Here is a 12909-nt window from a genome sequence, read left to right as displayed (position 1 = left end):
CAATTCAATACAGAAAAGTACAAGGTTTCACACTTAAGTAGAAATAATCAATGCCTACCTTCAGTACAGGCAGGCAGTTTAAAAAGGGGTTAGAGTGGAACCTGAGCTGAATGCAATTATTAAAAAAAAAATAAAAAACCTCATTTAGGAATGTGTAAATAGCAAATGGCTTTTCATCATCGCTCTCCCTCAGCTGGAGGACTGTGCCCATCGCTGGGCAGCGTGCTTGTAGAAAAATGCCAGCTACGCTGAAATAATCCAGAGGAGACAAAAATGAGAAGAGATGATCCAACAATGACTTAGGAAAAACAAAAAAGGCATCCTCTAGTATGAAACATACTAATATTCTTCAAACATGCAAAAGGTATAGAGAGAAATGTCCCTGTCCATTGATAGTAAACAAATAAAGGCATTTATAGCCAATGTTAGGAATAACTTTTAAACTAACAACATTGTCAAGGTTTCCTGAGGAAGTTACAGAATGACTTAAATTGCCATAGGTCTTTGAAGCATGATAGGCAAATATTTATTAAGGATATTTTAGGTGCAGTTACTGTTGCTTGGGGCAGAACTGATATATAAAGGAACCATCCAGCTCCTTCTTCTGTTTCTACTTTGACAGAATTATCCAAACTTCAATTTCAGTTATTTTAAACAGCTCAAGCCATTTATACTTTTAAATGATGCAGAAGTGCTTTGGTAGACCTCAGATGTGTCTGAAGTAGGACCTCACAAAAGATTAAAAGAAACTCTGCTTTTTCCATCCTTTTTTTCAAAACTTAGAAGCTTGCCAAGGTTTGATCATTCCCCACCTGAAATGGCAACTAGCAGTGGTGCACCAGGTTTATATGTGTTTCCCCTGAGACCACCTACAATTTTTAGGTGAAGTTTATAAAAAGCTATGAACAGAATTAGGTCCCTCATAGAAGTGGGATGACTTCCACAAGAGTTGAATTTCTTACTTTTCTAAAAAACACCTCTCTCACTCATATCAGCAATAAGTTTCAGGGCAACCCTGTATGATATCTTTTCACACTGGTGTGAAAAATGAGACAAGTGAGAAGAGAATATGGATCCGTAAATGTGGATCATGAATGTAATTTCTCGGTGGAAAATATTTAGCACTTAAAAGGTTTAGAATGATTTTATGATTTTGTAAATAAACCTATTTTATTAAGTGTTTTCTGGTTTCAGATGCTTTATGAACTGATTCCCAACAGTAAATTACTAGTTTGTCCTTTGGCAGTATAGGCCAAACAGACACTTTTTTCCTTGTTTAATTCATCCTATGTTGACTGAAATGTCAAAGGAAATTAAAGCAAATTGTTATGTAAATCCTTACGGGTGAATGTTTCATTTCTGAAGAATAAACCTTAACACAAAAAAGTTTGGTGGTTGGTTTTTTTTTTTTTATGTAGCGTATGTATGACATTCTATTGTCCTCTCCTCCCATATGAGATCTACCATTTTGCATCAGTCACAGCTTGTGTTGCAATACATTCACCAAAGGATCCTTTCTGGGATCAGAAGGCAGACCACTATAGGGCAAGAAACATCATAAAGTGTGATGAACATTTAGGAGTCGAGAAGACTCCTGGGTTTGTTCTAAGCCAGCACCGTTTGGCGAATGGACCGCAGGCAGATTTTGTTTTCTTACTTGGAGAAACTCACTCCCGTGCAAGTGATCTCTGTGCCACATGGAGTGGATGGATGGGTCTCAAACATTATGTATGCTTTTCATTGATCTCGTTTCCAGCTTTGTGTCATTTGGGAATTATTTTTGTGCTGGGATGATCCTATCTAGACTGTTTATTGCATTTTTAGTGTCTGAGTCTTCCAATAGTGCAGCAGAACATGATTTTACACAGGGAAAATTGAGGTATTTATTTTGAATCTGTACTTTAATTACCCAATATCTCTTCCTGTTTTTACAGAATATCAAGGTAGTCACAGGAAGACACACTTTACTTTCCACTGATTGGATGGGAGGAATTTTTGACCTTGGAAAGTGGAGATGGTGTTGCTATGGAAACTAATAAGTCTGCTGCCATTCATGAGCTGCAGCACAGGTAAAATGTTCCACTATTAGTGTTTGTGATTGATAAATCTGTATCAGTATCATAATTCTTCCAGAAAGGAGAAGCAATTGCCAAAACTAACTACTTATTCGCATGAACAAGTGACTAAGGAGCTTTTCATTAGGACATGCTTTAATTTTAAGCAACACAAGGTGCTGCCTTTGAACCAGGAAAACACGTTTCAAGATCATAAGAAAGCTGTACTCCAGGTAATAGCTTTTAAAAATATTCTAAACTGTAACACTGAGAAAAAAGTACAATTGTTACTTGGCTAACAACATGCACATGAAAGACATTTCTTAGCTGCAGCATAACTAACCCCCAAGCCAGCAATGGAGCTCAATTAAAAACCAGAACAGTTTAGTGAGGTGTATGGGGGTGTTGCATGGATGGTTTCGATTCCACACTTAGTATCATACCCTTCACACGCCTCCATACTAGTAAAGTGTCTTTAAACCGCATTTAACTTAAAGGCAAATAAAAGCATTCATTTATGAATAGGTAAGAATTGTAAGGACTACCAAACATAAACACCAAAAATGAAAGAAAATCTTGCTTAATGCCCAAAGCAAATGCAAATGTTCCTTTTTTGCCTCCATTTGGCATGATCATAGACCCTCACCTGACCCTAACGATGCTGGGTATCCTATCAGTCCTCAGCTTGTATTCAGAGGACAAAGCGTGGTTGGAGGAAGCAGGACTGCTTTCCTCCATTCTCCTTCTTGAATATCCCTTGTGCTTAATTAAAATATCAACAGGTCGCTAACATATTGTAAGATAAAATGTTCTTTTCTGCCTGGCTGGGCATTGTTCACAGTGAGGGTTTGGTATTCTGAGTTCATTCCTTTTTTGAACCTTTCTTCTAATTGAAAGCATATAACTTGACAATCCTGCTTCATAAAACCATACAAATGGGATTAACTCATGTGACTCATTATAGACTCGTCTAAAAACAGACACAAAATGGTAACTGAACTCTTTGAGGTTATAATGAATTTGGGGATGAACTGACCCTTCACACTTGTCTGTGATAGAAACCATGACAACTGCCTTTTGTCTACAATTAATGTATTGAACTCTAAATAGCTGAGATGTTACTCATGTACTTACGAGGAAATTGTATTAAAGTAACCTCAAATGATACTTAAATTAATTATGTAGTGCATGAATCAGCAGCTGTTTGAAATGAGAAAGAGAAGCAGAGTGCAGACTTCAGTAGTATTTTAAAATACAATTTAAATTAAGCTAGATAATATTTTATCTAATAGATTCCAGGTAAAAATGTAAATCTCAGGATCAGACTTTCTGTTAAATCAATACTATGTGCCTATTTCAGTAACAAACAGCCAACAAGTTCAGGACTTCATATTAAAATATTTGTAGAGATTTCAAGCAAGCAATCACTCGTTTAGGCCCAGATATACTGAACTAAACACAACAACAACCTGTTTAGGACCCCAGTCTTCCCTTTAATTGCCCACTGCACTGACATGGCATCTATCAGCCCTCTTGGCTACTTCTCACAGATCATTTCCTTCTTTACTAGTCTAAGTAAAGGACTTGTACCAATCTTTTAGAGTACAGGATTCCTCTATAATTTCTTGATTGCTTTTAGCAGTTGTGAAATAGATGGTGATCCTGGAATATGAATCATTGGAGGAGCTTGGTGATGGACAAGATATTTTTACACCCTTGTTTTGTATTTCCAAATATAGCCTTTTCCTTCACTTCTTTCCACAAAGCTTTCATTTTTCAAACTTTTTGTCATCTTCATCTTTCTTGCTGGAGGATCATCTTTTAATGAGACCAGTATCCTGGGCCAACTGAGTTAAAAGATACTAGGAGTTCACTTTTACATTATCAGGTTCAGTTTTTTGAAGACTTAACAAAAGATAAAAATTTAAATGTTCCATATTCCCAGGCACCAAGAGCAGATCACAACGGCACCTTTGTCCTGATCCTACAGTCAATTAAAGGAATAGCAAAAGCTCCTACTGACTTCACTGGGATAAGATAATTTATACTTGGTATAAATTAACTCCGTTGATTTTGGTAGAGCTATTACTGATTTTCACTACATGGCATCCTGAAATATGCTTGATGGTAATAGTCAAACCTGCAGTTATGGGCAAAACTTCTTTGATTTATTATATGGATGGTTGGCATCAATTTAGCAGTAATACAACTGAGTGGGAAAATTAGGAACTAGTCAGGATGCTGAGCAGAGCAGTCTTGGGGGCTGGGGCTTGAAAGGAAATTCAGGTGGTTAGATGACATTGGTCAGTCATTTCTTCCTTGTTTCTACCTCAGTTCTACAGGCATGTAGAATGAAAATTATATTGACCTATAAATGAAGTTTAAATCTAAGGATTAAATATGCTGTACAGCAGAGCTAAATATTATTACCACCCCCACACCCCCCAAATGGTAATTCAATTACTCAAAAATGAAACTACTCTCTACATTCTCTCTATATGGAAAGATCATGGAAAGAGTAATATTCCCTCCAACTCTTATTTTCCAGCAGAGCTTTTTAATATAACTCAACAAGGGTCTTTGGGGTTTTCTTGCAAGTGCCTTAGGGGATAAAATTAAATAAAGTAATGTATGCACGCACAGTGACACAGTGAGGGAACAGATTAGACTTTTTTTATAACCCACTGGTATTTAAATGAGATAATCTGATCTAAGCAGAGCACCAGAGGCAAGAAAGGTGTTGAAGATAAACTCAGAGATCATTACTTTAAATTCTGTGTACTTGTTATAAGGATGCATGATAACCATCTCCTTACACTATTGTTGAAATTTAAACATTGCTTGATATTAATATGCTAAGAAAGAGCACTCACTTTCTGGATTAAAGATCTAGACAGAATTTTGAGAAGCTGATATGAACAGTAAAGTGTCCAAAGTGCTCAGGAAATAAAATAATTGTTTCTTCACACCAAAACTGTCTCAAGTTTTCCTCCTATGGCTGCTCCTAGCTCATGCTCCTTCCTCTGGAGCTGTTGTGCAAGGCTGGCTGCCAGCAATATCATATTGAGAGAGGAAGCTGTCTTCAGCATCCATCAGAAGGACCTCAGACGGCTATTTGGAAATGGGTGCCAGGCCTGGTTCTGCAGCAGGTTGCCCATGCAACAACAAGTGCCACATCTATCTGTCTCTCTCATCCCTCCATTCCCTCCTCTGTCAATAAGGATTTATGGATTCTGTCCAATGCTGCAATGCGAAGAATAATTTGATCATAAATACATTGCAAAAGCCATTCTCCCACTTTTTTCTACTATCCAGTTTAGGAATACAGGATAAATACAAGTTGCAGATCTTAGGCGAGAAGAGAAACAGGCGCAGCTTGATTTTTGCAATGGCTGACCTAAGTATATGATACTGGGGGAACAAACAAGGCTGTTGGTAGCTCCCTACACAGCACGCTATGTACAGTCCTACTTTGGCACCAGTTTCACTGCAAATATCTGAGCTTTCCTGCTTCCTTCTTCCAATTCTCTGGGGCTCTTTACTGTTCAGGAAGAGAGGGAGAGTTATCTTCTCATTATTGCTGCAGTTTCTGTCTTTCTCCTGGACAGCTTATCCAAATTTTCTGTATCCCTCCCATTCCTAAGGACTGTCATGACCCCTCTTTTATCTGATTCCTGGTGGCTTCTGCCCTTCAAATAAATATCTGCAGTCTTCCATACAGAGATGGCCTTTGCAGCTGTCCTTTGCTCTGCTGATGGTCTTGACCTCATCACAGAAGCAAATGGGTTTTTCAGGGTTAAAGATGAGGAAAAAGGAAAATGTCAGTAAAAGCTATCAGGCTCTTAAAATTAGCTATAGATAATATAAATATTTAAAGCCAAACCAGCTAGTCTGAACCTTTGTTTTGGAAATGAGGCAGTGACTGTATTTTTACACAGTCCTTTGGCTTATTGGCTTAAATTCAATTGAAGATGCAACTGCAACCTCCCGGGCTGTATTTTGGGCCGTCATTTTGAAACTGCTAAATTAGAGAGAGAAATTTCATGATGTAAAGTGTCCTGATACTCCTTTGGGTCACAGCATGATGAATATTGAATACATCACATCCCACACTCTGCCTGCAGTCTCTTGCAGATTTACTGTTAGCATAACAGCACCTTTAGGAATGGAACAGCAGACCATATATTTTAAGACAAGTGACATCTTTGCTATTTCTAACAGCGAACTGTGGAGATGAACTAGTCCAGCCTGGAAATGTTAAGGCTTCTCTGAACAACCAGAGGCATTTGGAGACCCACTGATGAGTCAGAGAATGATAATAATTAGGTCTGCCTTGGATAACATGGAAGTTTTCACGACTTTGGGAAACAGTGACCCTGAAAGCTGTATTTCTGTAAATGACTTCCAAGCATCTGGCAGGAGAGGATGACTGGTAATGCAATGACCTTCTCGGGAGAGTGAAGAGTGACATTTAAAGAAAAACCTTTCTTTCCATTTTATGGGGTGCCACGTAGTTCAGCTCGTTTCCCAACATCAGCAAACAACAAACATATTCTGGTACAACAAAGCCAGCAAAAGAGAGAGCCTAATGCCCTGAAGATGCAGTGGTGGGGTGGCCGAAAGAGTGGTGGTGAGAGCCACAGAGAGGCTGGGCTATGAAATTATTTAGTTACTTTGGTCTGATGTTAACAGGTTTTACCTGATTTCTGTTCTTAGAAAGACTTCCTAAAGATTTTGCTAATTGCACCACAGCTTCATTCTCCTTCATACCCAACTGGGGTGCTCCGGGGCATCCTGCTTTGACTGCTGAAGGAAGACACTGTCTCAGGGAGGTGTTTTCCTGATGGAACAATCTCCTTGTCCACCACCTGGAGGCCCTGGCACAGGCTAATGGGAGCAGTGAGAGATGGGAGAGAAGGTCTCTCAGGTGTGACCTTCACTCTCCTCTTCCTCTGGTACCTCATTTGTTTTCCCCTTACATGTAATGGATCGATTGTCCGGGTCTGACATGGGCCAGTGACATCCCAGCTAAAAGCTAGCATTCCAGGAACTGCCACACATATGCTCAGATACAAAACCAGGACCTGATACTTTTTGTTTTAGCAGGAAAAATACTATTATGAAAAAAGACATGAGAACATGGGCAAGATAGAGGAAAAACATCACAAGTAGGAAGGGAAAATAAGGTATTTTTCTAATCCACCACCCAGTTTTGCAGACATCGCTTTTGGAAAATATTATCCCAAATATTGTCTTGGACTGGAGAGTGGGCGAGTAGCAGCGAGTGTGCTGCTCTGCCCCTGTTCATTTCGTACAGGGCTTACACAGCTCTGGTCCCTCTGCATTTAATTTTAAGAAGGAGAACGAGCAATTTCACTACTTCCATTTCCTGTCTCTTATCAGAACCACAAACTGTTTCTAACTCAAGGGCAAAACCCAGACAAAATAAGCCAGTATGTGAGAAACGTGAATCTCTGTCCTCAGTGCAAGGCAACATAAAGGACGAATCCTCTCGTGACAGAGGGGACCGGTGCTCAGGAAGCCTGTGAGCAATTTCTGGCTCTACCACTTGCCAGTCACTTGAACTGGAGGACGTTACAAAGCACCATGGAGTTTAAGTTAACTGTTCCCTTCAATACTCAATTCAAAGAGGGATATATTCACACCAGTTTGTGGCTTCAGCTGCTACGATCATGAAGCACATGAAGAAAGAAATGACAATGCAGCAATGATAATAACTTCAATAAAGAAGTGACAACCTACATCAGTAGCAATTAGCCGGTGTGACCGTGAGGACTCAGCACTGGTGTTTTTATGCCTCCACAAATTGCAATGGCAGCCTTATCACTTGCTTTGAAAAGGGAAGAATTAGGGCAAAGCTCTGCATTTCTGAAAGCCTCAACTATTATATTTAGTGAATGTAAGGGGTCTTGCAGCTTTTCACTAAACAGACATAAACCCACTTCCTAAGCAGTCTTTATTCCGAGTGGGCAAGAGAGTGTATCGCTGTCACGTTTCCCAAGTATACCATACCACATTGCACTGGCCTGCTGGATACAGGGAATGATAATCATTTAATATTGTATAACATGGGCTAGACTCACATTATAGAAGACTCGTCCTTATTACACTTAATTTCCAGGAAAATTGTCTTTTTTGAATTCCCTCAAGTGCACAGACATATGGTGAAAAAGACGTTAGAGCTCAGATGCTTCTTTGAGGGTGCACTTTCAAATTTTAGGTTGCATTGATTTAGCTGTCAGAAAGATGTTATTTACAGTTCCTGAAATGGAGCATACTAGAATTCATGGAAGTCATTACTAGATTTTTATGTTTTCTATATGGCTCTAGTGTATAAGTCTTTTCTATAGTCTGAAAGGCCTAACCCATTTTTATAGTGGTTTAAATAATTACTACTTCCTCATCTCTTCAATTAGTTACTTTACATTAAAAAAAAGGACTTTTTCTATACTGTGAATTTTACATGGTTTCTCTCTGTTTCATATCAAGTAATTTCATCTCTCTGTATGAAAGGCTTATTAACTGTAAAATAACATCCCTGTACTTTAGAAGTAATTCAGATTTTTTTCATTTTTTGTTTGCAACAGCTTCAGAGAAAATTCAATTGCACTTTATTATCACTGCCAAGAAGCTGAAATTAGCAGGTGATTAAGCACTTAAAATATTTTGAGCATTTTCTATTGCCAGTAATAGAAAATTTAAGTATAAAAAAATTAAACTTAAGACTACACAATAATATATCACTGAAATAGTTTACTGAAGCACACTATTGTTTTTAAGTAAAATGTAATTGAACACAATTCTTTCAGTTAATATAAATATTTGGTGGGGAGCCTGCTGCCAAAACTCCAGATCAGTTACATGTGAGCACAAAACAAGCTGAAACCAGTCATCTGCTGTAGCCTCCCACATTGCACAGGACTTTTCCCTGACCCTAGTGTCCTTCATTGATTTTGTTCACACCTAGAGACCTTCAGAAAGAAGCCCACAGCCTATGTTTGATCTCTCACTTCTATAACAAGCTAACCTTTAAGCTAACTTTTAAGACATCGTTTTGCAGAGGGAGGTCACTAGTAGAGCAGGGTACTTTGTTTATGAATGTTAAACTAAAACCAGAGGGCTGGATTTTGAGATCCTCCATTTCAGAGTTGCAGCTGCTGCATCTTGATCTGACATACTGTTATGGTGATCAAATACTTACCAACAGGGATTCCCTTGAGGTTTAATAGTCAAATCCATTCTCTTTTTTATCTTCACAAGCAATGCCTCAATTAAAGCACTGGCATGTGAAACCTGAGATTTTATTATGGTGAGAATGATAGACATGTCCTACATGAAATGAAGAGAAACCCAGCTGTAGTTTGTAACTTTCCACTAGCAGAAAAGTGATGTAAATGGATAGTAAGAATGAGAAGGATTTAATTTGTTTTCAGAAAACGGACATTGGAAATGCAAAAAATGATTAAATCTGCTTTACTTAGAAATGGGGACCCAGATCAAATTTCCATGAGGTTTAATATTCCCATCCAGCAGATCTGCACACACTGACATGGGTGAAGACCTTGCCCACTAACTTTTAAGAGCTGAAACAGTATCTGCTACTTCCACGTAATCACAGACTGATCATCCCTTCCATTGTTTGCAGAAGCTTGAAAATAAAACGTCTCTAGTTATCGATTTGCTACTTCTTTTTCATTTAGCGACTATTGATCGCTGTTTATGTGTGTGTGTTTCTTGTTGAGCAGAAATTAACATTGAAAACTTCTTGGAATTCACTGCATTCATACCTACTTGACATTCCTGGGGAAAGCTTGCTACCACAATCGTTGTAACTGGGGTTTTCAAAAATCTGTTTCTCCTCCAATCTCTTGGCAGCAAAAAAAGATTTATATACAAAATCTTTTTTTTTTTATTATTATTACCATTGGCACTTGCCTGGGACAGAAAATGTGGTTGTCACAGAGTTTGAGCTCACAGAGTAATTTCAAACCACACAGTATTATTTAGGCTGTGGTTATCGTGCCTACATTACAAAAATAAACCTCTTAGGAATGTGAGGCATTTTTTCATGACTATCTGGAAGAGAAACTCTCGTGATTACCACTAAAATTGCTTGCTGGTGTGTGTATGGGAAGCCAGCTCTGAGACACATGCTGATCTGTAATTTGAGAAAAATATGGATGGATTAGTCTAGTGGGGCCATGTGTAGGGGCTGGATGAATGAAAATATCTGAGATAGCGATGAACCATTCTTTGACTGAAGCTATTACATCTCTAAAACAGTCCTCTCATTGGTCTTATTACATTCAGATCCTATAGTTTTCCTAGTTTTGGCACTCTCAGCTCCAAACACAGTCAAAATCACAGGCCAAGTACACATTTTCCATAAGACTAGATTATAGTCCTGAACCATCAAATAATAATGCAAATAGATTCTTTTTATTTACCTTGCATTTGTTTTTCATCCTCCAGAGCTCCCATTTTCTATATTCTTTCATTGAACTTTAGGGTTAAACTCTAAAAAAAAAAAAAAAAAAAGCTAAAAGCAATGTTTAATTCTGATGGAATTAGACAGTTTCAGGAACTGGAGAAAAAACCTACACCTACCATTTCAGGATTTATGTTAGTAATTGCTCTAGCTGACGGCATCGTTATCATAATTAGTATCCAAACAGAGATAAGGCTCTCTAGGGCTTCTTCTGCAGGAGCTGAGAGGGGAGCAAGTAAGAGGGCCACTTCTGAATGTGGAGGTAGACTTCAGACACACAGGAGACCTGCAGCCCCCACTTCTCTGGGTCTCTCTGCTTCCCTCTCTCTGTGCAAGGTCCACCTGGAGGTGACAATCCTTGTCCTAGTAGGGCAGCCTAAAGAGAAAACTGTCTAAAGTCCGACCAGGCTTGCAGCAAGAGGTAAATTTACAGACTTTAATCCTAATCTCTATGCCTTTACTTTTACATATTTGATTTTTAGATGCTTTTAGAATTTTGGCAAGAGGATTTTTTTTTTCCTCCTGCATAGCATAATACCATGGTATTTTGTCTTTTGTTCAATATTAATATATGCTTTATTGTTCTATTCTAATTACAATCTCATTATTAAAGGGGCACTATGTTTTCCTCTGACAGATATTGCATCTCATTGTTAGTGGATCTTGGTTATTCTGTGCTTATTGTTATTAATAATTTGTAGCAATTGAATTGGTATTAGAATATTACTCTGCTAAATCACTTTTGCTGCTAATTAAGGCACTATCTGTGACATTGTTTAGCTCCAAACATCATGCTCCTGCTTTTCAGCCCGCTATAATTACCTGTAAGTCATTCATTTCTACTTACGTAAGTCAGGTCTTTTAATCAAGGCTCCTGTGAGCTTTGCCGTCATGTGAGCTGCTGTTGGTAGGAATGAAAAGTTCTCATGGACAAAGATATTTTTGTAATGACAAATGCACCTTTCACTGCCGGCCTGGAAGTCCTTAGAGTTAGAATAATTGTACTTGATGGTTCCAAAGTGGGCACAGAAGAAGAAGGAGGGTTTGCAGCAAAAAGTGAAAGATTACTGAAGTGATCCAAGTATTCAAGATATCAGCAAGGAAAGTCACCATAGCTTAAAAATGTCTTCTCCTCACAGAACGATTGTCTATAAGATCAGATCTATCATACTATTTCTTGGGATAACATTTTCTCTGAATAAGCAACATCACTTCATTATTTGTGTGGGAACATTATTCACTTTTGCTCCCAAAAAAACAGAAAACACAAAAAGGGCATTCTTGAGTCATGAGTGAAAACTCACGTTAATGGCTTTGGGGGCTTATTGATATATGTCTGGAGTAAGTATGATTCTTTTTTAGTGATAGGACATCTGACACACTGTGTATTGCAAACATGTTATACAGATCCAGGAAAATCAGAAACACTGTTTATTTCTGTGCAATTCATCCTGTAATCATTTTACTGGTGTGTAAAAAGGTAGCAGATATTTGTACTGAAATTGTTATGCTGGAGCTGTTCTGCGCACACGTGTGCGCACACACATACTTTACATGTGCACACCAGTGCCATAGTTAGGTAAAATTTGATTTCTGCATCTTCATTAGTTCATTTGCATTTGGGACCGAGGCAGACAATACCAAGAAAGCTGCAGTCACCGGTGGTGTTACAGGCGTATACAGACTGGTCCGCAGTCACAGCTCACCTCCTGCAAATGCCACCCAGAGCCCCTCGTGTTGCTGGCCGTGCCTACCCAGCTTCACCTTCCTTTTTTCCAACCCACGTGGGAGACGTCGTCTTTCCTGTCCTCTCCCAGCTCTATCAGCAGCCATGTATCTGATGGAGGAAGGCGCTCTCAGACAGGCAGGGGCTCAGGCTCTTCGGCATCATTACTGAGCTTTGTTGCACGGTAGGTTATTTGTATGCATTGATCTCGTGTATGGGTATATAGTTTGCCATTGGATTTCCTTAAAAGCAGATGCAAAGCTCATTATCATTTGGGAGAATTGCCTTGGAAAATAGAAGCATGTTATAAAAGCAGAGAACACTGTCCTTTGGAATCAGTTTCCCCTTTGCTGAATTGCTGTGTGCTCTTGGACAGATTTTTGTTTATATTGTTTCATTGCCCCAACAGATATCCAGGCTGCCACTCCTCCCAAACCGCAGTACAGACTCCATCTCATTGACTGTGCCCTGAACTCACCCTGGAAAATGACTTTGTAGTTTAGAGTAAAATCTATCCAAACTTTGACTCACGTGCTTCAATGGCCTCCCCACCAACATGAAAGTGATTTATGGAATGCAATTTCTTCATCCTCTAATATTGTCTCACTTCATACACTTAT

At 38.7% G+C, this 12909-nt stretch overlaps 1 protein-coding gene across 2 annotated transcripts in view; it reads left to right on the top strand.

Moving 5' to 3' along the window:
* LOC142042665 (contactin-6-like) overlaps positions 1 to 12909 on the top strand; it is a 150643-nt gene that overhangs the window by 28830 nt on the left and 108904 nt on the right. For both annotated transcript variants that reach the window (XM_075052818.1, XM_075052817.1), the window contains exon 2: positions 1935 to 2069. In XM_075052818.1, coding sequence (XP_074908919.1) covers positions 2015 to 2069 — 55 coding nt within the window. In that variant the 5' untranslated portion in view covers positions 1935 to 2014. The remainder of the gene's footprint in view (positions 1 to 1934; positions 2070 to 12909) is intronic.

The sequence above is a fragment of the Buteo buteo genome, chromosome 21 (genome assembly GCF_964188355.1).
Source record: "Buteo buteo chromosome 21, bButBut1.hap1.1, whole genome shotgun sequence".
Lineage (NCBI taxonomy): Eukaryota > Metazoa > Chordata > Aves > Accipitriformes > Accipitridae > Buteo > Buteo buteo.
Note: the sequence above shows the minus strand (reverse complement) of the source record. Positions and strands in the feature narration are given on the sequence as shown.